The sequence below is a fragment of the Taurulus bubalis genome, assembly GCF_910589615.1.
Source record: "Taurulus bubalis genome assembly, chromosome: 19".
Taxonomy (NCBI): domain Eukaryota; kingdom Metazoa; phylum Chordata; class Actinopteri; order Perciformes; family Cottidae; genus Taurulus; species Taurulus bubalis.
Genome location: NC_136607.1, coordinates 13,631,433 through 13,658,615, shown reverse-complemented (window position 1 = coordinate 13,658,615; position 27,183 = coordinate 13,631,433). Strand labels below are relative to the sequence as shown.

Below are 27,183 nucleotides of genomic sequence, written 5' to 3'. Positions count from 1 at the left end.
GGGAAAGCCTTCAACGCTAAAGGATCCTGATCCTGTCCCACATAAGGCAGGGAATGCTTTGGGAGTTGGAGTCTCCCTTTTTCACACCTTTGTTCCTTTGTTCGTTTTGTTGATTCTTTGCTGTCCTTTTTCTTTTGGTCTCTCCAGCCTCTTTATCCTAATCTGCTGCTCATTAAGATCACTTTCACTCTCAAGACTCTCTGCAAGTGGTATTGGAAGAAGTCAGTTCGCATGAAAGACTGTTGAGTCTCCTCTACAGCTAACAATGCAGCGTTGTGGAAATAATAACATCAGCTTCTGAGTGCATACCCTGACTCTTTTTTTGGTCAGGCTGTCTGCCTGGCTGGACTATAACAATCTCAAATGTCACTCTCACTAATCAACACGCTGCATACATCTGTCTGTTTGTGTGCATGTTTGCATGTCCCCGCGTGTGCACACTCTGTGTTCGCAGTTGTCTTACAGATGTGTGTGGTGTCATCAGTTCCTTTGCTTTTGGATCAGTGAATGTCATGGTGTATTGGAACCAAGGAGTTGCTTTTCTCTGCTTTTGGGTTTGATGCCTGGTACCGAGTGATAATGTTTCTGCATGATTCTGTCCTATTTTCGTGACGATGATCAAGCACATCTCCAAAGTTGTCTTTGCGAGGCAGCACTGGCAACCAGTTAGAGCACATAAATAACTGAGTGCTCCATTGATCCATAGTGTGACAGGGGGAACCACAGTGCTTGCAAACTCCCTTGAACTCACTCTCTATCATGCCTGTGGCTTTAGGAAAGCCCTGACATTATACTTTATTGCTTTGACGGTTATATTGGCATTTTGCTGCCTTTTAGAGGATGACTGAGCTTCTGCCTTTGATTTTTCGTTCGCCCGTTAATGAAGCAGCACAAGGAGATGTTAGGAGATGATGTCATCTCCTAACACACCCCCTCCCATCCCCTTCACAGACAGACCGACATCAACATCGACACTGACACTGACAGATCCACACAGAAACATACGATTGGCACAGCTTCCACACCTCCATCATAAAAGTCACAGTTACTCTATGATATCATAGTGTAAGCGTGTCGACGTTAGCGAGATGTTTCTGCCTCAGTAATTGGGAATGGTGGGTATGGAAAGGTCACTCTGTGTGTGGGTGTGTGCATGTCTATCTTTGTGAGACCTTTTTCAATTTTAGACAATCAGAGAGAGAGCATTTTCGCAAAGTGAGGACATTTTGGACAGTCCTCACTTAATCGTGGTAAGGCTAAGGTTTGATATGTTAGTGTTGTTTAATATAGGATGAATATAGTCAATGGAGAGTTATCATATGGACAGAAGTACATAGTGTGTGTGTGTGTGTGTGTGTGTGTGTGTGTGTGTGTGTGTGTGTGTGTGTGTGTGTGTGTGTGTGTGGTTTGGATGGGAGATGGGGGTGGGGTAAGTATAGATGGATGGGGAGCTTATGTTTCAAGAGATAATTGCATTTCTCTCACCTGTTACCCTTTACAGGCCTTCAAGAGCGCCACAATGAGCTCATACTGGTGTGCTGGAAAGGGCGATGTCATTGATAACTGGTGTCGCTGTGACCTGAGTGCCTTCAGCAAAGATGGCCTGCCTAACTGCAGTCCCCTCAGGCAACCAACGTGAGTGTGAGGTGACACCATGAAACCCAGGAATTCATGCATTCAAGAAAAATGTCATGGATGCATGCACTGATGCTGCACAGGCACCCTCATCTATGCACATGGACATTCACACACATATCTGTCTCCTCTGACTTGAGAAAGTTGTAGACACAAGCACAGTCCCCAAAGTTATAATAGCTGTCAGTCCATCCTTACACTTCTCTGAAAAGAACATGTTCTCATTCAAGGTGTCCTAATAATACTCTTGAGTCATCCACACTAGCCATTGGACTTTTAAAGAGAAATAGAAAGTTGAAAGACAATAAGTTAGATGATAAGTTTACAAAGAAAGCCTTTAATCAAGAAAACATGCCTATTTGTATATTACTTTCAATCAGGGGAGAATCAGGGCCAATCTTTATTGGCACCACTCTTGAATAATAATAAAAGCTCAACATGGATGAAATATAGTTTAGTTGCAAGAGAGGAGACATTTGCCTCATGACATTTGCACACAATATTTATTTATTTTTGCAAAGGTCCTCCACACATTATCAACTTTATCCAAATGTTAAACAGAATAATTGAAAACATATTTAGAAGGGAGTTTCCTCTGAATTAATCAGAAAACGTCCTATTAGCTAATGAAATACATGAAGGGCTTGAAAATAATTCACTGATTTGGCTCTCTCTGATTTATATTAGTGGACCAAATAGATCCAATGCAAATGGTCATTTTGGGGTCTTTGTGAAAAAACATCTATTGCTTTAAAACAAAAAAAACCTACAGCTGGGAAATGTCTTTGGGCAGTGTGCATCTGTATCTTGCAATACTAACTGTGGCAACAATGACAAAATCTTCAGCACGGTTCCTGAGGGCTTGAATACATTGTTTTACAATGCATACTTTTTCCATAGACATTCAACCTTAGCTGTTAAGCTAACAGATACAACTGGAATTTTGAACATCTACCTTTTTCCAAACATTGGAAAAGCATTCTGCTGATAAACTCCAGGACAGCTATTAAATTGACCTTGTGGGGAGATTGGTCTTAAGCAATACTTTACCAAAAATATGTTGCACAAGTATTGCACAAGCTTTAGACGCTATTATGTCGGTTTTGGTATTGATGTGTTTGTGGTTGTGGAATTGGAGAGGATGGGCAAGGTGCCACAGCCAAAGTTTTGGTCATGCTTTCCCTGGGCCTATGCCTGTTGCCACGAAAGGGTCAATGAAGAGTAGCTTCAGCATCCAAATCTCCTACTCTGGCCAGTGCCGGAGTGTAAGACCAGTAAGAATCCGCAAGACTTATTATTATTATTGTCTGTGAGGATCAAACCGAGCAGCAGGCTTTTTATGAAAGAGGGATAACCTTTTCTCTCTCAGCCATTGCCATAGACAGAGCTGGAGGGCAGGCAAAATTATAATATAGTTATTGTAGTTATTTTGAGGGATTAAAGAAGGAAAACTGCACAGGAAACACTTATGGAGAACAGGTGGCATCGGAATGCTGTTTTGTTCAAAGTGTGCCATCCTGTTGTCCAATGAAATAGTGTACAGGCAAAGGTGTGACAGTCTCTACTCTAACATAACAACGACCACATGGGAGTCTTACTTTTGTATGTTCATGCCCACATGTTATGATATTGCACACACACAGTATCATTTAATAGTCCAGATGAGGGCAATAAACTGTTGTCTTAACTTTGCCCTTTCTATGCTGCTCCATCAGTGTACGTCTAGCCCCTTACCTGGAGCCCTCAAGCACAATGGTGGCCCTGGAGTGGATGGATGTGGAGCCTCTGATTGGCTGCAAAGTTTCTGACTACATCGTCCAGCATAAACGAGTTGAGGATCCCTCGGAGGCAGAGGTCTACACAGGTAGGGAAAACTCCATTTCAAGCTTAAGTGTTGTAAATGTGTGATTCAAATACTATGATATGATGTGAGCTGTGTCTGTTTGCTTGATGTATTTATTGGGTAGTTGGTTGGTTAGTTGATTGCTAGATTTTTTTCATGGATTATTATCAGACTAAAAAACTAAAAATTTGTTGAAGTGAAAGCACTTATTTCCAACATGGTCCATAATCTGTAGCCAAAGCCTGCTCCACACTTTTGCACCAGTGCAAAACCTTCTGGCAGCATTATTCACTCAATTTACTTAACATGAATGCACACTGGCCCTGGGATTATAGTTATACTGAGTATGGACCATTTATATCTTAGAACACAAATATCGAAGACCATAATAATACATTGTTATTCACCAGACAGTTTATAAATGTGTTTGGAACATTCTTCTCAATGCCATAACCATGCACACTCACAGCCATACAAACCATACACATCACACACACACACACACACACACACACACACACACATGCAAGTACTGAGGAAGAGAATAAGTACTGTGTGGTTTGTGTGGAGTCTCTTCTTCCTTTTCCACATCTGTGAACAGTGGAGGGAAACCCCGAATGGAAGACGCTCTAAATTGTGTAATTGTGTTAGACTTGTGATAGCCGTGTGACTCGCTGAATTTTTCACAAAATTCCACTGCATGTTTTTACTACAGATATAAGGAATATCACATTGTCCACAGTGTTAAAACAAATATAAGTATCTGCTAAGCAGTTACAGAAGTTACAATTGGAGGGAATTCGGTTAAAGTTTTGGACTGGATAGAGAACAGAAGGAAGAGCTTAGACTGAGGATGGGAGAAGATGACGTATAGGGCAATTTATCAAGCGCCGTAAATGGTGCTTACCATTGTGCCGGAGGGCTAGGGAAGCGGTCATGGTTGTGACAAGGCGGATGGGGTGAGTCAGCGGAAGGGCGATAGGAAAGAATTTAATAATATTGGAGAAATGAGGTGGTCTGGAAGAACCTGGCTTTAGTCATTGGGAAGTATGGACAGGCCATCGATCACCCCTGGGAGGAGTGCTGATGAAGAGTGGGCACCAGCGAGCGGGGAGAGGCTACAGACAGCTAGACACAGGCATGCTGGCAGAGGTGAGGTAGGAAGGGGCAGATGGTGTGGGTGACTCACTCTGCTTTATGCCAGTCACCACTATAAATCTTGTCATAACAGACAGTATAATACAGATTAGAAGTCAATGTCTTTGCCATTTGTCTTTTTTCTCCCCTTTATGTCCGTCACTGTTTATCTTTAACTGCTAGTCATGCTTGTCTTGTTTACTCAAAACTTCTTCTAAGTATCTCGGCAAAGAACTTTGGTGAGTGAAAAAGCTAACTTAGTTGAGTGCTTTGATATGTGTGTGTTCAGTTGATGACCCCCTTGCAGAGGACTAAGTTAATTGGCAGGAAGCTCTGGCAGACCATGCTTCCCCTTCAGTGGAAACATGTATTATGAACTGTGAGGGCATGCATCTGTATAGCTGTCACTTCCAATATAAATACCAAAAATTGACTACTCTACTCGACCCCCTCAAAACCCTCATTGTTTTTAAAATGTGTGGGGGGTTAAGATTGCTGATGCAAACTTGGAAGGCATTAAAGGGATCGATTTATGAAATAATACGGGCCTCTTAAAATGATGAGATCTGGTTCTCTGGACTCAGCAAATAAAAGCCATAGTGTCATTTTCTGGCATTTACTCTGACTTATTTTGAAATTATCTGATTTGTATTCCCTGTACCCAGTCCTAGCTTCTTATGTAAGGACCATATTTGAAGCACTTTGTAGGGAAATGTATGTCTGTATAATAAAACCATAAGCTGAAATAAATAAGAAGTCCAGTTTAGCCTTGTGCCCTGCTCACCTCGTGGATAAACTAACAAAATCATTCCGTGTTCTGTCATTCCTCCATGCTTTTTTCTCAACAGTGTTCCTCTTTACTTTAACACAGACGCACACACACACGCACACGCACACACACACACACACACACACACACACACACACACACACACACACTCCCTGATGGAGCTGCCAGTGAAACCAGTCGTCTACCGTTGGCCACTGAGCAGCTCTAATGGAGCAGTTTCAGGATAAATACTTTGCTCGAGGGCATCTTGGTGGTTTTTGTGTTTCTCCTTCATTTTCCCTGTTCATATTTTCCAAGACTGTGTGATCATTTGAACCAGCGAGCTTGCAGTTAAGCTTTCCTCTCCAACATCTAAGGGTGGGAACAGACAAAAGGATTATTCGGCTGATTTGCTATAAACTGTAATGGACATTCAAGACAATCGTAGGACAAAATCCTAATTCAAAGCTTGGTCAGGGCTATATACTGTAGATCATTGTGAGGTGTTCAGATTGTATTTATAAGAGAGAGTATTAGGATAAAAAACAGATATTTTTTCTCATAATAATATTGATAACTCAACTAACTCCAATGTAAACCCATCCGTGTCTTAATTCAGTCAGCGCAACTGATGTATATTAAGAGGAGGAAAGTAGGGCAGATAGGTGGGTTGGACCAGTCAAACAAAGATTAACTTTCACCCAGGAATCCGCTGTTAATGTACCGAGTGAAACCAACCACCCAACTGATTTGATTTAACTTCCATACTTTACAAATGACACACCGTCCCTGACCTACCTAGAGCATCTGAAGAGTAGTGTGAGTCTAGGTAGTCTACCCAAGAAAGAAAGAGGAATTACCTAAATATAGAAAGGAGAAAATATGGCCAGGCCAGGTCAAAGAGAGATGCCTGGGGTCATAATATGTACTGGGGTAAAAACGCCCAAAGGACAGACACATGGACAGTGTGATTGAAATCAGAACAGAGGCAATATTGGGACTGTGACCTTCCGCGACATCATCAGTAGCAAGCGCAGCACCTGCTTCCAGGGGATGGGATTCAAGCCGTGCCAGCATCCGCTGAAGCACCAGGCTGCATTTACACCCAAGTTGAACCAGTGCTTTGTGCTGGTGTCTGAAGGAGAGGACAGACAAACAGACTGCCACACACAGACACTCAGCCATGTTTGAGCATGAGTCACACACTCAGAGCACACATATTCAGCCGTGTGTACACTCATACAGATGGTAGACAGAGAGTGTGTGTGTGTAGATTTCGACACTTGGATGCAGCCCTCAATGGGTTCCCAAAGCTATGTCAGAGCTGTCTAGACTAGCATAGGAAATGATACTGTATCCCTCCTGAGATAGATATTATTAAAAGTAGTCATTTGACATGTATCTTTGCTTACGCAGTTGATGTAGACCTTAAAAAAACATCAGCATTCATTTACAAATTGCATCACCTCTGTGGGTTTAAATTGTATATTTAAAACTTCCAAATCCCCCATCGTCACTCCCATTATCACTGCAGATGAGGAATTACTTCTGTTTTAATTTTTCCACTAGCTGGGAGACAGTTTCATCTATGTTAATAAGCTGATTCAAATGATGTAGTATGCCCCCCTTTTTGCTCGTGTGCTTTATCCGTACCAGCATCCTGCATGAATGGATGCAATCATAGAGTCCTTGAAAATCTTGACAGTGAATGGTATCTTCTTCTAAGATAACATCCATAAATGTAGCTAATGTGACTCCCTCTTGCTTTATGGAAATTAGAGAAATGATATTATGCCTAGACTCGTAACATAATATAGGGCTGCACATTTTCTTATGGTGGGCATCAGTGCTGAATAGAAAAGTAATTTGGAGGTGCCTTCTTATGTTATAAACCTTCCAAGTAGTAAGTATCAACCATGTTAGCTTACTGACGGACTCTAATACTCCTATAGGCCTCTCCTTTACAATTTGTAAATGTGTTGCTCAGTGTACTGTGGCTTACGTCTGATTCATCACTCATTTCCTCAGACTCATATTTTCTGCAGTCATTGACTAAAAATAGCTACAAATTTGACTCTAAACAGAAATAAACAACATTATTATGTCCACATAGAGTTGGACAGTTTGTCCTTCCAGCTGTGTCTTCACCTTGATACAAGGATATCAAGAGCTGAAAGTAAACGCAGGGTACAACATCATTTGAGATAATGACATGTAATGTGTTAGGATCTCATGCTCTTTTTCTCTTCTAGCTTGGCTTTCTACAAGCTTTCCAACATCCTTCACATGGCCTCTGAAAGCAGGCACCACAAGGTTCCATTTTTCATGTTTTACATCCTTTGCTGACATCTCTCTACATTCCCTCTTGAAATGTCTTTGTCTCTCTTTTCATGTATCAGGAAGGCTTTTGAGGGGTCAGGTTTTTTTTTTTTAACATCACCCTGTTCCTCTCACACATCTGTACAAACCATCAGGCCCTGTCTCCAATCCTCTTAGATCACCCTACTTATCAGTTCTATTGAGGGGGGGGGGGGAAGTAATCTTTTCTTGAAGGCTTCTTGCTGGTCGCTCACAAATCTTCCTTCTGAGGTCAACAGTGACTGCAAGTAAGACTTGCTGCTTTGATATGCAAGGAGAGCAGCAGAGGCCTTAGTTCATATATCTTGTTGTTTATATGGCCATGATGCTTTACTGGCAGCCCAGGTCTGGTTTCATATATGTATGGTTGTAAAGCATGGGAAAGAGAATCATGCAATACCCATGATATTATGCAACACCTGAACCATCCCCATGTACACCTTTTTAACTGATTGCAATTTAATTTATCTTAAAATGGAACAACCAATTGCCACTTCACCTGACAGGAAACCAGAAAAGTAATCTGTTGAAAGACTTGACAGGGCTTTTTCGAGGCTGCCGGTGCCAAATAGTATCAACAGGCCTCAGCATATTGTTAACTTATGTGAGAGTACTCATGTCCTCTCGTAAGTACTCTGACATACACCATGGTTGATCTTAGTGCTCACATTAGCAGTTAATCACATGAGGTTGTCTGCTTGCTGGCACTTGGAGAAAAAAGAAAATCCCATGTCAGTTCAGCTGCAGATTCCTCTCGTTTCTGTCCTTGAATGCCTTTCATTTCCACATAAGAAAGCCAGGGCTTGCTTTTCCGAAATGTACCTGGTAAACTTTGTTACCTCCTGACAACCGCTTGAACTCTATTACTGCTGGAACCCCCAGCTCACCCTGTCACCTACATGATACCACAGAAGCTGGGACATCTATACATGTCTTAAATAACTTGGCTTAGAGAAACCATCGTCCTCCTGCATACATACTTTTTTAAGTATTCTTATTAGCAATAACTAAAATAAGATGTGCTGTTTGAAATGAAGGTTCTGCTTTGACACCTTGCTTCTACGAGTAAAAGTGTCATCCAATAAGATGTTTGAAATTGGAACTTGTAAAATACTAGTAAATAGGGGGAAGCCCATCACATAGAGACACTATCATAAGGTACCTTGTTTATATGAACTAAAAGCCCCCTCTAAATCTTTTTTTGGTAACAACAGAAATCAGGATAACGACACTCATCCCGCCAACCGCTCATTTGTCAATGCAGTAGGCCCACAGGGAATCAGGTACATATAGCTCCAACTTGAGCCATACAGATTTAGCAATCATACCAATAAATGTGCTCTTCATGAAGATGGGGCCACAAGCAGGGCAGGTCCATAGAGAAGCTGTGATCATCTCAACTCAGAACAATAGACCCAATCTTACAGTAAAGTTGAAGGTTTGGACACTGTGACATCAAACATTCTCTTAAATAGATGAAACAAAACCCCCAAAATAGTGCAGTGAAGCAATCATCTAGTTTGAGGAAGTTAGTACCGAGGGATCCCTGCTCAGGATCGTCCAACTGCATAGACAAAGATGCAGCTATACAACGGTCTTCAATGAACAGAGCAGTCTAAAAAATATAATTTCAGAGTGTGCTTAAATCGAAGCAAGAGTGTCCTGTTTGTGAGATACAATCCCAAACTATTTTGCTTCGGTAGGGGATTCCCAAGAACTCTGTCGCCGTAGCAGATTAACACCTGCTGTTTGCTCACAGAGCCTGTGTGCTCAACATGGCATGTCAGCATTTGCAGCAGGAGGTGAGTGATGCAGGGAAATCGAGAACAGTCGCCGCGTCACTGGAGGGTGTCTTAATCACAACATCCATCCTGTCTTTGTCATGAGCAAGGATGAGGGTATTGCAGACACCGTGGTTAGTGCCAACATCCAGGTCCTGTGGGTTTGCAGGAAGCCGGAACTCGGCCAGTGCCAGATGTACAGATGGAGCAGACAGAGAGGGATCACCTGTTCCTACATTGCCAGGAAGACAAGAGGGGCACTGACTCACTGAGATGAAGTGTGGGTGAAAATGAGGTCATCCCAGATTGCAGTTAATTGTCTCAACGTGGGTGTATACAAGTGCTGAAAGATACCTTAAGGTGAGATTTAATAGCCATACACAGTCTCCAAACATGATAACTCATCTCGATCGGCAGGCAAATTCAAATATACAGTTTGGTGCCCTGCTTTGCAGAGGAGATTAATTAAGCTTGTAGACCTTGTTAGTGGGCAGTGACTGTATAGATAAAACTAAAATGAAAGAAAACCCCAATCATCATGGTATTTGAACTCTCTAGGAAAAGCTATATTTCTCTCTCTGTATCCATACTCCTCATACGACGAGATATGGAGCAAAAGTGAAATGAAACCCTGCTTGTGTCCGCCTGCCAATAGGATTCGACCCACACTATCGGGGGAAGCATCATAGTCTGGAATCCATATCTGTAAACCGTTTTTACTCGTGTGTCAACAGTAACTTACAGCTGTCAAATTATTGTCAAGTTATTATTTAGTCGCTGTGACTTCATGACCTTGTCACAGGGACTCCCTGGGGTTCCCGTGGGGCTCGTGCATTGAGGCACCAGGTTTGTGGTTTAAACCAAATCTCACACTGAGATTTTAACACCTCATGGGGGTTGGCACGGTTCAAACCAGTTTAGACTTTTCTTTTGACATGTAGGCCTCCCTCTTTGTTTGACCCCATGTAGTGAAGTCCAAACATGTATTTCAAATTGAAGTAAGGTGTATGGCTTGCCGCAATGACTGCATTGTACGCACGCCAGTAATGCATATATCAAAGAATAGATCCAAACAATTCAGTGGTTTTTATTGTTATTGGAGAAGGGAACGTCTGCATAAAGTAGCATGCATTATTACTACTGTTTATCACATTGAGTCTCTCTTTTTCTTTTAGTGTATTGCCAATGAATAAGGAAAGCCTATGTGGTTTTGTGTATTATACTCTATCTTACATTCTAAGGGCTCAAACCCTTGTGTAAAGTATTTAACACGTCTCTTTTCCTGCTCTGATTTCAGTCACATCAGTGATGGATATGAGTGATGCTCCTCACTAGGCCTCACACAGGCCTCTAGATGGCACACCAAGGCAGAGACAACATTTAAAGAGAAGCCAGATAGATTGGTAGTGCTGATGTATTAGTGTGGGACTCAGCATTCCTCTACAGCAATAGGTCTCACCAACTTTGATATGTAAGAAGATACTGAGGATCACAGATGATATTAAGACATTTGATAGTATTACAATGGACAAATGCGAGACAATCTCCAGAGGTAGCTTTAAAACTTGCAACAGCCCAAAATAATTGACAAAGCAAAAAATGATTAGCAACTGCAAGTTGTATAAATTAGTATGTAATGATAAGTAGGACATGTCCTTTTAATGTGCTTTAAAAACAACTCTATTTTGACGCATTTGTAACTGAGTGCTGCAAGGATGACATTTAGGCAAACTCTGGACGTTACCATCACACCAGTTTCCTCGACAAAAAGCCAATGGGATTTTCCCTATTATTATTATTATTATTATTATTATTATTATTATTATTATCATAATAATTATAATGATGATCTTGGATTATTGTAGAAAATAAGCTCTGTGGCAAACACAAGTTTATGATACTTACTCGTTTTGTTCAGCAAGATAAACTTTACAAATAAACAACACTTTTATGATTTTTGAAATGTGAATGCAGTTACTAGAAGTAAAAAGCTAACAATAGGCTATAAAAGAAATACTCACCACGAATGTGAGTATACACAGCAATGCTGTCATGGTCTAGTCGCTATGATGACATTTTATAGTCTTATTTAGCCACATGTTAGCAACCATCTTTTTAAGACACATTAAAAGCTTAAAAATTCATGAGAGAGGTATTTCCTGACATATTTTACAACGTGAACGTTAATATCTCTTCCGTTTTCGTAAACCACAGAGCTTTTGTCAGGCATCTAACCAAAAATCCATTCAAAAAACCTATTGACTTCACGACGAGGGAACCAGTACAAAGATGCTAACTTATCTTTGGGTTGTAGGACTGATTCATGCAGCACTCATAATAAGGAACTCATGTGGTTTCACTTAAACATACTATAACCAGGTAATCAAGCTTTACCAATAAAACATCTATTTAAAACTGAGTAAACACCTTTTACAGAGGCCGCAACTGCAGACTGTTTCGCAAAAGGATGCAAGAGTATGGGAATAATTAGTGGTTTACCTACACTGTAATATCAGACATCCTAAAGCTTTGGTTCCTGTCACCTCAATTGGAGTTCCCAGAAAACAAAGCAAGGTGCCAAAAATGTAACCAAATGTACCCTAAATTGGCTGAATTTCTTTTACAGTCCCTCTATTATCTTGGCCAATTTGTGTGGCTTTCCCTTAATTCACAGTTACGCTGAGGTGACACTTTTTTTGTGAATGCAATCAACGGCGTAGCACCGTTCTTCCCACTACTCTCGCACAAATGCACACACTTAGTGCTAATTAAAAACCTGCGAGAGTCTGTGTCGCGTCACTGTTCTATGATAGCGTGATTTTGTGGCACAAAGAACAACCGACGGCAGGGCAGAGCAGGAAAATTCCTGAAATTGGCAGTAATGACGGAATGAGAAGAGATAGTATGAAGTGTGGAAAGACAGAGGGAAAAAAATGGGCAGAAAAAAAGAAAGACAAAGGGGAGAGATCGCAAAGGGGAGGGATGGAGGAGGGATGCAGACAGCAGCAGAGGGTTACACAGCAATGATGTCACCTCATGCTGGCACTGCTGGACTGAGGAACAGATTAGCCATTTGATCTTTGCCCTTATTTTAGTTCCAATTTCCTCCTCCCCGCTCACACAGCCAGTTTATTGAGATAGATGCCATGTGGATCTTTCTCTGTTTTAGACTCCTCTTCTATCACATACCTCTCTACTTTCCTCATGTCCCCTTCTCTTCTGTGATCAGCGGTATCCCCCACCCCCGTTTATGTAACGGCTCCATTATTGTTTGAGACCAAAAATGCGTCGATAAGCCCTCATTCAAAGAGATTGAATTATGTGGAGATAAACGGTGTCCTTGAGCATGGGTGCAGATAACAGATTGGAGTGACACAGCTGACTCTCTTTGTTTTGTTAATTAAAGATGACCTCATCGCTAAAAATGGATGCTGTGCACCTCCTCGTCACGAGCCTCGCCATCAGCAGATTGCAGATTGCAGGCAGGGGTCCAAGGGCTTTCTGCATTCCCTTTCCCTTTTTGCATCCTTTCCCATTTTGTCTCTTCAACAAACAATGAGAGAGACATTGTTAGTCTCTCTCGCTTCGCTATAGGTCTAGACTTTCCTGGTTACATTTTTGTTTGCCTCTCCATCCCTCAGTAACCATACCACTCCCTCTACATCTCTTCCGCCCGACGTGGACATTTGATGTTCGTAGAACCTTCTTACTCGCCTTGATAGATGTGTGCTTATATTATAATGAAGGCGTGCTGAGGATGCTGCCCCTCAGTGCCTTCTTTTTAATACATTACAGTGTGTTGGGGGCATTTTGTCCCCATCAGTCATAATGATGATGATGAGATCTTTGTGTGTAAAGAAACGCTGGCACAACTCCTGGTTTTCTGGACTTGACGTTAGTTGAATTTGGAGCCAGCTAAAAATCAATTTAAATGCCTTTCAGCATTACATTGGGATTAATTACTCTCACTGTGCAATTCAGGGCATTGTAAACACTTAGAGTCGTAGAAATAAATATTTACTCAAGATGGAATGGCTCTCTGCATTAATTAACAGGAAAGCACCGACAATCATGCATAGATTTATTTAAAGATATTAATATCATTGCCTAGACACATTTTGCTGCTGATAAATACTGGCCACAAAATGCAAAATCCTTAACTAATGCTCATGTCATGTATTGTCCCAGCTAGTATTTGCTGTTGAGTTCTAGAAAGAGCAGGTTTGGTCATTAACAACTATAACATGTAATTATTGATATTAATAAAATGATCAATATCAATATGTTTATTAACATAGATTATGGGGGCACCACCCTGGGATTAGGGAACAATAACCAAACTGTGTATTAGGTCTCATGATTGGTGTTCACTCAAAATGTCAATAGTTAAGATACTATTTCTTATGTATAGAGTGAACAGTGAAGGTTTGAATCCGAGCACTAACTATAACAACCAGCTGTTATCACAACACATATGCACACTAAACACAGACACTGCTCTTTAAAAATAGAGTTGATTTATTTTTAACAACCCTGATCAAAATATAAATAATATAAGTCAATAAAACATCTATTATACAATTACAAGCGTACTACCTAAAAGCAACAAAACAAGCATGTGGCGAGGGGAATGTGTGTGTGTGTGTGTGTGTGTGTGTGTGTGTGTGTGTGTGTGTGTGTGTGTGTGTGTGTGTGTGTGCGTGTGTGTTGTGTATTTGTGGGTGAAGGAGGAGTAAGAGAAAGGAAAGAACAAGATGATGGACGTAGTCGAATGAGTGGTTACACAAAGCTCCACAATAGCCGGGATTATTTAAAGGAGGAAAAATAAGACACACAATGGAGGCTGTGCCTAACACACCACGTGGGTATGAGTGAGCGTTACAACATATGTGTGTGGGTGTGTGTGTATAGATAGATGTGTGGGTTAGTTAAGAAAAGAAGATGAAGCACTTAAAACAACGCAGATCCTCACCACAGCAGTAAATAACAGAAACTGTAAATTTAGACACACAGAAGCCCGACTGGCATTGGCTTTTTTACCATAAACTATACACACTTTTACTGTCATGGGCAAATGGACCATGAAAACTCACTTGTAACCTGAGTTCTATGGAAGCTCCACCTCTAGTCATAGAACTAGACTTACCATTTATAACCACTGTTTTATTTTTCCACATGCTTAGCCACCTAATGTGAGAGGTCAATAACAACGCACTTATAAAACTTATAAAACTGACTCACTGTCATTGTGGAGAAAAGAATGAGAATGACCACCGCACAACACTTATACTGGAAAAGTTAGCCGGCACAAAATGGGCTCAGTGTAAGAGACGAGGAACAATTGTTCCCCCGACACACTACAGAGCCAGCTGACCAATCATGTGGTACAGCAGCTGGAGGATGGCAGTGCACATCAACCAGTCAAAACAGTGCAGCATCACACTAAGATACGAGCCAACACCCTGTCATCTCCCACAGGTCTATTGTTAGTGCGAAGTACAGACCCATGGGGAGACAGAGCTACAGTAAAAACAGACAACACACGGGTCACACCCAAATGGTAGACATGGACTTGGGTTGGCATTAGTCCACAACGAGCCACCACACCCGACCCAATATCTTGTGATGCAAAATGGGCGGGCTCAGCCCATTGACAAACGACACACCATTCTCATGTTCTTAAAGCCAGTGTGCCACAATGTTCTGAAGTACAGGCGGGGCATCGACCATTTAGCCATTTAACATCAACACTCGCAGAGTTATGATGAGGCTGTTCAATGTGGAAAATTGTTCAATATGTTTACGTTTAAAGATAATAAAATTGAGCTTGCATGAATGCAGTACAGCTATGACCTCATTTGACCTCATGCCTGTAATATCATCAGTCCACAGAGCTGGATACATATTACAGTAATGTGTATAGGGCTGCAACTAATGATTATTTTAATAATCGATTAATCGGTTGATTATTTTTTCGATTAATCGATGAATCGGATAAGAAAATTTCAAAAAGCGATCATTTCCAACCCTTTATTCAAAAACAGAAGTGACAGTGCAAAACATCTTCAGAAAGTGAAAAAACAGGTTGCTCCTTGAACATCCCTGAGCTGTTAATTAAAACAATAAAATGGACTAACACTAAAAACATACACATGTATACTTTACATCTGCCAAATGTGAGCCATTTTTACTGTAATTGATCCCTCCAGAGGATCCTTTTACCCTATTTTATTTTTTTTAATTTACCCTGCTTTATCAATATGTATGAAATACTGGGACAGAGGGAAGCTGTACTGCTATATATAGAGTCCTCTTCCTTGAACTATTTCATTCTGGGCCTCTTACGACCACGACATCACGTTGTTGGCTAAGCCCAACTACGTGATTTGCTTCATTCTTCTTTGAGTAAAAAAAAAACAACCCTGCAGCCAGATCCTCTGGTGTGCGGTTTAACGTTAACGAGTGACAGCGTGAACTGAACCAGACCGGGGGGTTACGGCATGTTTCATCACGTTGCGTTTTTTTACAAGCAAGACTGAACTGTAACTGAACGTAAAGTAACTTTAACGACAATACACAACCCAAACACGTTAGCTAACGTGATAGCAAGCTGACTAGTAGCTTCCATTAAAAACAAGTTTGAGGAATGAAGACGTCATGAAGACGCTGATTGGCCAAGACGCGACTCGTCAAAGATCTTCTATTTTTGAGAAGATCACGAACTCAGCTTTTCTCGTGTCTCACTCCAATCTCAGAAACGCTGGCCGGCCAGTTGCTCTGCTCCGCTCTTTTTTTTTCTCCGCGACTTATTGCCCGGCGTAATAATCACGCGACACAACGAATCGATGATGAAATTCGTTGCCAACACTTTTGATAATCAATTTTTAGCGATTTTATCGATTCGTTGTTGCAGCCCTAAATGTGTATTATTGACAGGTTGACAACGAATTTCAAATCATCAAATTTGTCCCAAGTAATTAATGAAAAATCCCTTTCTATTATATCTGTTGAAACTCACTTGCTTACTTATTGTGTTTTCTTTGAGACCTATATGCTACTTTAGCTTAACATATCATCTCCTATCATTGATTATAACATGGCCTCAATCATTATTACATGGAGAGAAGTAGGTTAATCCTGTAATTGTAATGATCTGAGTTACTTATATGCTCTTGATACTTTTGCAGATGAACACGGTATCAAGAACAACAATTTACAATATCATCATTCAATACATTCAGGAAATATTTTGTTAAATGTGTGTTCAGTGAAAACATTACTAAAAGAAACCGATAGATAGATGTGGAATGGCAGTGTGTATTCACTTTGGGAAAGCAATATTGTAGAATGCATGCATCAGTTTTTGCAATTGGCATTGGTTCCAATAAAATAACACATGGTTGCCACTATGTTGAGGAAATTCAGAGTGGTTAGTTGAAAACATCCACTGTAAGGTTCCGATTCAATTGCCATTCATGATCATGTATATTATGTTTTCTATATATCTGGGATTTGTTAGCATTTCTCTCCGACACTATAGACATAGTAAGACCCAGCTTGCTATCAAATGCAGATGTGGATGCCTGCTCACTGTCAATGCTGCTTTGTGCAAAAATCAAAACTATATATCATGGTAGCTCCATTGATGAATGGAGGTCAGGGATATGTTAGCATGCTAAACTGAAATGCCAAACACCAGCGTGTTAAGATTGTAATTGTGTGCATGTTTGCAAACAAATTTAAGCATTAAGCCGAAAGCATCACTGTGCCTAAGTTTAGAGTCACAGAGCCGCTGACATGGCAACTCTTACAGACTCTTCAATCAAATGTCTTATCAAGGCTTTGAGTTAATTCTGTTTGCTTCCTTGTTGTTGTTATGTTGTTGTTTTTTATTCTTTATGCATTAATTCATGCAAATATAATCAGAATCAGCTTTATTGGCCTTGTGTGTTTACACACACACATGGAATTTGCCTCCGGTTACACGTTGCTCTTACATATACAATAAACAAGATAAATATAAAAAAAGACACAACAGTAGTCAAAAAATATAACAACCAAAGTACTTATTACACAACACTTACAAAGTAATGGTACAGTAATAGGACAGTTCAAACTGAGTATATATTTGCATAGAGCAATGCAGAATGCGCTTTAATACATGCATTAAATTGTGAGCACACAATTCCTTTACAATATATTTTAGCCTTTTCTCTCAAACCTTGAAAACATGTTTTCCATAAATGAATTGTATCTATTTCTGCCGGTATAATTCCTCAGCAGGGTTGTCCAAAATGATGTTCCTCTACCTGATTTAAAAACACCTTTGCGGAACTCAACCTGCTTGGATAAATCGGTTTCCCACAGTGCTTTGTTCCGACCACTAAATATGTGCCAAGGATGAAGTTACTAAATCCCCACAACTCAATTGCAACCCCCTCCCACACGTTCTGTTTTTACTTTTCATTTCCTTCCATAGGTGGCATTGTGTGACATTAGTTTCCATTTGTGTGTACCTGTGTAAGTGGAGGGCTGAGTGCTGACAGTTTAACAGAAGAGGCCCAAGCAGGTTTGGCAGCACAGGAAATATAAAGCTTGTGATTTGTTTGTTAATATGAAGCTTGTGTTTTGTTTGTTTGAACTGAGTCCACTGTGCAAATGTCTGAACTGATACTAGGTTGACATAGAAAGAGAGAATCTGTAAAGCAAAAGAGAGAAAGAAGGTAGTTTGAGGAAAAACATGAATGTCATTTGAGATATTAATTATGTATTAAGATAGCATATCAGATTAAACTTCAAACTTTTTAGTAAATGAAAGTCATTTGAGCTGGTATGATGGAAATACAAGACACAAAAATGTGTTGACATATGGTGTATTTGATCATATCCAGCTATTGATTTACATTAAAGTATTGTTTTTTGTCCTTGGTTGTCTCCTTTATTTACAATATGAAAAAGTTAACAATTAAGGAAAAGGACTAAAATTATAATATTAATATCATTTTAAAAAGAACAGTAACGCATATACATGTTTTAAATGTACTGATAGGTGTAATTTCTATTTTATAGAATAATGTAATTACTGCTTCCATTCACTGTACATAAATATATAGAAAGATACATTCATAACTGAACAGGTAAAAGAACATTGTCTTACTAATGTTTTTGTTGTTCTTCGAGCAGAAAAAAAGTCCTATTAAGTGAACCTACTGATCTTTAGGATATATATTTACACTCTTTTTCTAACTCACTCTCTCTCTCACACACACACAAACACAGAGCTAATGGCTGAGGCAATTACACTCTGAAATCAGTGGCATAATTGAAAAGGTATGTCGAGGATAACAGTACAGCAAGTCTGGCTTTCAACATCAGACGACATTCCACCGTGTACACACCTGTCTCCACATCCTGCCACAGAAGGACCAACAAGTTGAAGGTGTGCATGTTCATTGTGTATGCACAGCCGGGCCTCCTAGAAACTACAATCCCATACGACGAGATCGCATTGTCAATTATGATTCGGGGGAAACCTATTTTCACCCTGATTACGCTAGTTTTTGAGGAATCACAAATCCAGTTGAATCATCGTCCTCAGAAGTCTGTATAGAGAGGCGGTCGGGTTGGGTCTAACAAACACACAACTCTCAAGGAGACTGCTCTTTGTGTAAACCAAAAGCCAACGTTGACTTATTTTCATATAAATCCGTAACTTAATTAACATAACAAGCACACTTAATTTAAGCCAAACCTTGATGTTTTTACTCAACTTAACCAAGTAATTGTATTGTATTTTTGTTGTGTTTAACATTTGCCATGTGTTTAAAACTAAGACCATATTCCAGGAGAAAACATGTTTTCAATCCTTCTCCTTTCCAACTTGTCAAATACCGACAGTTGGTTATTGCCCCTCAGCCTCAGAAATTGCACTGACCAACTGTTAGTATTTGACGAGTTGGAAGTAAGAATGTGTTGACATTTCCTTCAAAACGTAACTGAGAATGCAATTTAGTTGTATGGGTAGGTCCTTTTGTTGGAGACATTGGGTTAGTTTATGATCCCACTCTTATGTTTATATTTATCTACTCTTGCAACTTTCTGTTCACTCTTTGTTATGGCCCTTTCCCTGCCCATGGCTATTATTCACCCCATGCTGCCCACAGAGGAAGGAGCTCTCTTTAAATTGCCCAGGCTGTGCCCACCCCCTCCTTTTCTTTGTTTGTTATGTGACAAGGATTTTCGAGAGGGGTTTTCCTTTTCTTCTTTGAGAATTTGGGTGAGTCCGGGTTGGGGACTGTTGCCGCAAAACCCTTGAAGATATAATGATATTGGGTCTGTACAAAGAAACTTGACTTGACTTGTTTGCAACGACATCATAGTTCCAAGGCCTGTGTGCGTTTGAATCAGACCAGTTCACTCTGTATGCTGTCTGTCAGCCCATCTCGTCATGTTCCCATGATTTACTATTATTTGTTCCCCTTTCAGTTTACTAAAAAGGTCACCTGGCATTTACCATGAGGTTTTAATCGCCATATAAGCTGGAGAACACGCAAAATGGCTTTTACCGTAATAGAATTTCGGGGGCCTTAATTTTTGCCAGCTGTGTGCTGTTCTGGCTTTGGTATTGATAGAAATGTTGACGGACCACAGGACTACCCATGAGGAACCCCTCAGAAGGGTAGAACCATTAATGCTACTTCTGGGTGGGTTGTGATATCTCACTCTGGGGTTAATGTATTTGATTTAGAGTATTATTCACAAATTCTAGATCGGTATGCAAGCACTTAAAAACTACCACCTTGGAGATGATTGAATGTCCTCAATAGAAATTAACACACTTCCAGACATAGCCATACATGTGTTCCAACTGCTTGTAAAAATACTTCCAGTTTAGCAGTTGAGTCATACGATCATTTTGCATGTGTGAACACTCCACATTCAATTTCATCACTCATTCCATCATTTCCTCAGCCCAGTCTCCACTCCCTCAGATACATTCTCACAAACACGCCAGCCCTCTTTCTTACCTCTTCTTTGTTTGTGATAATGAAGGAAATCAGGTATTTTCTTTGTACCTTCTCAGTTTCAAATGGACAACTTTAGTAAGCAGGATGGACAAGTTGTTAATAAAGGTAGTATGTTCACCAAATTCAGGGATTTTCAGGTGGTGAGTGATTAATAAATGAAAATAGTTATGAGTCAGTGCATTGTGTTTGAGCATATTGTCTTTGACACGGTTTGTAAGAACATGTGCTGCTGATTCAGAAACTGCAGTTATACAGCAAGTGTTCCTGATAGGTCTGAATTAGGCAACTTTTGACTCCTAAAGTTACTTATGCTGCATTTCACATAGAAACTGTTCATATTTGCTTGCCGTTCGGAATGCGTAGCAGTTCGGAACGTGGACTCGTTCGGAGCGCACGATTGCTTCGCCAGCTCAACACTCACTGACTATAGGGAAGTAAAGAAGAGTTTGGTTGTAATGTTAGTTTATCCAGTATCCAGCAGCAGAAGAGAACGGCAGGCAAGCCCGCTGTGAACAACATGCTCAACTCTGCAGAGCCCTGCAGTCCTGCCCCGCTGCTGCAAAGAGCGCTCTTTGCTTTATTCAAAGCTTATGAATATTGAAAGTGATGCTTCTCCAAATTCCACCAAATTTGACAATGCACATCCTTGGGTACCCAGCAATATACCCATCAAGTGTGAAGAACATTTGATGAACGTTTTTTAAGATATGCAAAGGACGTATACCCACATGCACACAGATAGACAGATATACATTCCTTTATAGTTCCTTGTGAAACAACCATCCTATTTTAGTAAGTTTAGAAAGTTTAGAAAGTTTTTGTATGTGATTGTCATTACTTACAATTGTTTGCAAACTGACATTTAGACAAAGAAAAAATCTATATCAGCCCATTTACTGTGTGTATATGATTGTACATTCTGTACCCCCACTAAGCCTGCATACACTTGTCATATATTTATGTAATTGCATAACAGTTTATAGCTTTGAGAGAGCTCTGTTTAAAGAGGGTTTGAACCATGGAATGTGTGGTAGAGTTTGCTAGGTGAAGGTATATGATTGTTAAAGAAGTAAAACACACTGTGTTCTCCTGCTGAGTCCATAAATTAATAATTATACAGTAAGCCACCCAAGAGCAATCGAAGACCTGACCGAAGAAATTTGACTTTTGTTTAGTCTTCCAGATGCATCAAAGTTACTTAGGAGCCTCCCAGTGCTGTCAGTGATATATGTAGCCTATTCACACTCGACATATAATATCAGATTATGACATATTGCATCATGTCACTAAACTAAGCCAATGATTCTCCTCTCTATTTATGCCTATGGAAGACATAACATTATTCTAACTCATTAGGCCACATGAATATTGTCATGGAAAGTGTTTGCTTTGGACCCAAACTTTTAAAGAACAGTGTTGCAAATTAGCTACAATATGAACACTATGATCAAGTCATTTAATAATGGCATAATCAGTGCTTTATGTGTGGACATTTGACCACTAAAGGATTTTCAAAGTATGCAGATAAAAGCTCAGTAACTGACGTTTTGTTTCTCTCTCATCGTTGTTTCATGCAGGGTCATAAGTTATGGGTAGGGATCAATTAAAACAAATTTCCCTAAAAGCTTAATATTGGCACAGGGAAATACATCTTTGCTTGAGTTGGGAGTTCAAGCCATATTTTCTTCAGACAAATGTATACACATCCATCATCTTTGTTGCAACTTCTTTGCTTTCCATTGCATTTCATCAAATCACTACCACTTTCCAGACATGTCTCCTTCCCAAAACCCTTTTCTTAATCACTTATCCCCTCTAAAATGATGTCAAGCCCATAAATAAAAGAAGGAAATGAAGTCGCCCGGTGTAGGTATGCCACACATATCTGAACACATTAGAATAGTGTTTCTCCTTTAGCTTGCCATGCATGCAGAAAGCAGCAGCAGAACTCAGCTGGCCAAACAAAGTCTCCATACTGTCCTTTTACCGTTCCTTTGTCTCCTTTTGTGTTGTCATTGTTCACTGCTCTGTGTGTGTGTGTGTGTGTGTGTGTGTGTGTGTGTGTGTGTGTGTGTGTGTGTGTGTGTGTGTGTGCGTGTGTGCGTGCGTGTTTGTGTGTGTGTGTGTGTGTGTGTGTGTTTGCTCATTTGTCTAAGGGCTACATTTTCAGTCTGGCTTCTGAGCCAGCTATGAAAGGTTAGCCTTGCTATATGAGTCAGTGTGTTTTATTTGTGCAGGTCAGAATGATGTTATAATCACATACATCAACTCACCGCTACTAAAACAGTCACAATTGGTTGCTTCTGACTCGTACTGTTGTCATCTCCCTGATTTATTCAGTTTATCAAAACATCTATTGGCATCATTCTTCTGCTTGACAACATCCAAAAACATGAAAATGTAAACACTCACTGTCCTTTCTCCTTTCTTCTCTTATTGTTTTGACTTGTTCACTCCCTCTTTTTACTCCACTTTTGTCCACGATGTATTTGGAGTCTCTTTCTACTTTTATCCTTTGAGAAGTGGCAGAACTTTGCCATTTAATTTAAAAACACTGATCCAGGTCGTCCATGTACAGTACCAGCTATAAGCTATCAGATACTGACACATACATTTTATCACACATAAACAGTTTATAGCCATATTGAGTGCCAGGAGCCCTCAGACAAATCATATACCTAAGTGTGCGGCTCTTGGTCGATACAATCTGATGGGAAACAATGGATTCAATATCACATTTGAAATACATCTACCCTTCGCCTTCAGTTCAGCTTATTTTCAGTACTTCATTTTCCATGTGGGATTTTCACATTCACATTCCTTCAGCCTTAAAGTGATGCATTAGATGCAAACATATTCATAGATTTTATTTTATCTGGAACATTGGACATGGACATACAAAGTGCAGGACTTTGGCACTGGAGGTTATGGTTATGGTAAAATTGTGGTTTTGATTAATTTTGGAAAAAGTTCATGTTTGTGCTGTTTTGCGCTTTATGTCAGTATAATTTACATATTGTAATGTTTAACCAATACCACAATGTTACCCTCATCTTAATCAAGTGCTTTGAGGTGCATTAACATTCAGTTGTTACAAGCTCAAATTTTAAAACAACAAATGAAACATGTTATTAGATGTTTGACAGATATTTTCAGAACGAACATGCTGCAACTTTGCAGACACAGTCATCAAAAAATGTCCCCTCTTATGTTCATAAAAAATATGATTGACGCAGCATTACATGTGTTATTAGAAGACACGTTGTATTTTTTGAGCCAGTTGTAAACCTTGCACAATTCATTGTCACTCACGTTAATACTTAACACAAAGCAGATGGCAGCACTGAACGATAATTTAATAAAATAATAAAGACCTTATGTCAGAATAAAAACAGTAAACATTTCAGGTTACTTTATTTGTACATGTAGGGGGATGTGGTTTGCAGTGACAGAATAGAATAGACAAACATGGCAAAATACTCAAGGGTTCAATAATTGCTTAAACCTCTCAAATCAAATAAGTAAATATGCATAAATACAACTTGTTCATCTGAGTGATGACTGCTAGAACAAAGCTGTCATCCCACTTTGTTCTACACCTTGGGACGATAAACCTATAAAGTTTCTGTTCTTTTCCAAATCATGACACCAAAGAAAAAGATCAAATGTATCCAATAAAGCACGATAGAATAACCCCATCATCTTGGTTTTGTCAATGTAAAAATAGGTCAGTTTCCTCAAACAAAACACACAGTGGTGTTCCTTTTTGCACACGGCTGTGCTTCAAATTTCAGTTTTGATACAATAATCGTCCCAAGATATTTGAAAGATTCCATACATTCCAAAATCGAACTATTAATAAATAAGACTTTATACGTGTGAGTAGGTCTTCTCAAATCATTTATCATGTCTTTGGTTTTACATATATTAAATCAAAGAAAGGACTCATCATACCGCCTGACAAAGTTGCCGATGGAGCCTATTAATAATAACAGTCATCTCCATACTTTAATTCTCAGCAGGTTTCAACAACAACATGAATTAATCCAAATTGAGATTCATGTTTAAAGTCTTTAAAAGAGCAACACTGCAACCGTGCATGAATGTGTTTAGGGGAAAACCTCCTATACACAGAGTTCTTTCCGTGAAAAGGTCAAGTCAGTCATTCGTGCAGTTCTTTTTCCTCTCTTCTGCAACCTTTTCTTGCCATACCCTCGTGCCCTACCAGCCAGACGTTCTCCCTGTGTTTATAAGTTGGCCCATGTATCATAAGCTAAAACTAAGCTGCCCTTTACCATGTGAAGAAATAGTTGGGAATCCAACCATTTGAGGGCTTTTAAACTATTTTGACAGCTTCCTCTTTTTTCCATCACCTCCATGAGCACTGGAAACTGGCATCATGTATGTGTGTGTCTAAACGAACAAGTTTGCGTTGCTTGCCTTTCCCGTAAGTAGACATGAAAGATACTTCACAACTTGTAAAGTAGTGTTTTGTGAGACGGCAGGGTGCTCAGAGAGATATCATTGTAACAGTACTGTGTGCCCATGAAGGAGAAAAAGCCTGTTTTCTTACGTTACAGTAAGAAAACAGGGTTTATTGGCGGCTGACAGCAAAAAGTAATATTGAATGTATCCTCAGGCTTGTTGCTGAGAAATGGCTCCCATCAGACAGGGCAGATGTGACAATCATACCGCTAAATAGCATGATCATTGATCATGAAAGAACTACTTTCCTAAATGTAGAAATTGATTAATGAGTTAATGTTGGGCGACCATTGTTTTTCCTTTTTCAATTAATGTGGTGGAAACAAAACATCTGATGTTTAACTAAAAACAATAGATGAAAGATAATGTTGAAGTGCTTGTTGTCCTCCTTTTTCTGTTAGAAAGTATGACAGATGGTAAGACATTAAAATAACATTTCCAATGTGACCTTTTGCACGATTTTTTGTTTGTTTCTCTCTGTCTTCATTTCATCCTTTCTACTTTTCTTTATTTCCTTTATTTGTGTCTCTCTACTAGGTGAAGTTCTGAGCTTAGTGGAGGATCTGTTTTCTGGTTTGGGTTCATCCTGTGTTGTTGCTGGGAAGAGGACCGGAGACCATCCTCACTCCGTGATATACTCAGTGGTCTTCAAGTGCCTGGAATCCGACAGTCTCTACAAGTAAGTCTGCTTTTTCCAAGTCCATTGAATTACTGATTTATTGTTGCTGTTTATTTATTTACTGTATGAATAAACATGAGCCATAAATTCTATTGTGTTGTAGGTCATTTAGACAGAGTTCCAAGGTTCTTGCACATATATGTGAAGAATGGTCTGACCCTAATTATTTCAGCATTTCAGGGGGTGTAAATTTAAAAGAAAATGGATATTTCACTTATGGGGAAAATATACAGTACAATATATTTCGAGCCGGAGGAGAATTGTTGCATGATCGTGGTGGGAGACCCTGTGAGCTGTGTTGTAAAGACACATTGGTCTCAGGGGAGGGGCTTGACTTAGTCTTTCAATTGTCAATATAGTGAGCATCTTCAAAAACAAGTACCCTTCCCTAGAACTAGAATACAACTCCTGCATAGGAGATGGGGTTAGATATTGTACAAGAACACTTATTTCTCAAATATCCATGATCAACTTTGTAGTTATATTCAGGCCTTTTTGAGGGGGCCCATTGTAAGTGTGGCCCATTTTGGTAGCAACCGGCGATCCTGGTGGACACCTCTGGAGAATAAGGGTGTCGAGCCAAACAAGGAGGGCATCAGACGTGTTTAACCCGGGGAACTACTTAATCAGTGGTCTAGTTCTCGGAAGCCTGAAGCACTGCGGCTCCAGGGGGTCTAGGAAGAAAATGAGTGGAAGGAGTTTTGCGAGGCCCAGGAGAGAGACTTTTGTTTGGCTTCAAAGAGGTAATGGCAAACTATGACTCAATTCAGGAAGCGCAGGAATGGCCTCACCAAGGCAGTTTTCAGCCGAGGAGAACTGCTGCCCTTGACTTGAGGAACTACTGAACCCAACTGACACCGCTTTCTGTGGAGTAGGCAGACTTCGAGGATTCAGAGGAAGTCCATATCTCAAAAAAAAGCGCCTCGGTAACAAGGTGGTCTCGGTCTCACTTGATTATTTTTCTGACCACATGTTTATGTCTTAACTATTGAAAATGATGTCGTGGCCATGTTTGCATCTTTCCCAAACAAAAATGACTGGGTAATATCAGCAATACCACATCCTCCCTTGGGTGTCTACAAGTCCCACTGTAAATGCTATTTTGTTTCAGGGGGTGAATTGTGTTACCTTCAACAGCTGGGTCGAGTTAACTAGGGAAGAGTACTTAGTCTCAACTTGGTGAAAGTGGTGGATGCTTCCGTTCTTTTATGTTCTCTTTGGTCAGAGTAGACGAGGATTTTAGTGAATACAGAAGGATATCTGTTAAGAGGTGGTATGTGTTAAACTAAAAGAAAAGATTTACCACTCTTTGTAGATTTTGGCAGCCATTTAGGTAACAGACCATCACCCTAAAGCATCAAACTTGACATCCAAGTATATTTGCTGTTGCTAATTGTGGATGTGTTAGTGAATGGGACTGCCCCATCTGCCGTTAGCGTTAGTCTTCTAAAAAAAAAAAAAGGTAGTAA

The 27,183-nt window shown here is 40.0% G+C and overlaps 1 protein-coding gene across 1 annotated transcript in view; it reads left to right on the top strand.

The window, feature by feature from the left end:
- The window catches only part of astn2 (astrotactin 2), a gene marked incomplete at both ends in the record, with an annotated part of 231,808 nt that overhangs the window by 194,268 nt on the left and 10,357 nt on the right, over nt 1-27,183 (top strand). The window contains 3 exons of the mRNA XM_079235676.1: nt 1,502-1,635; nt 3,351-3,499; nt 25,573-25,714. Coding sequence (XP_079091802.1) covers nt 1,502-1,635; nt 3,351-3,499; nt 25,573-25,714 — 425 coding nt within the window. The remainder of the gene's footprint in view (nt 1-1,501; nt 1,636-3,350; nt 3,500-25,572; nt 25,715-27,183) is intronic.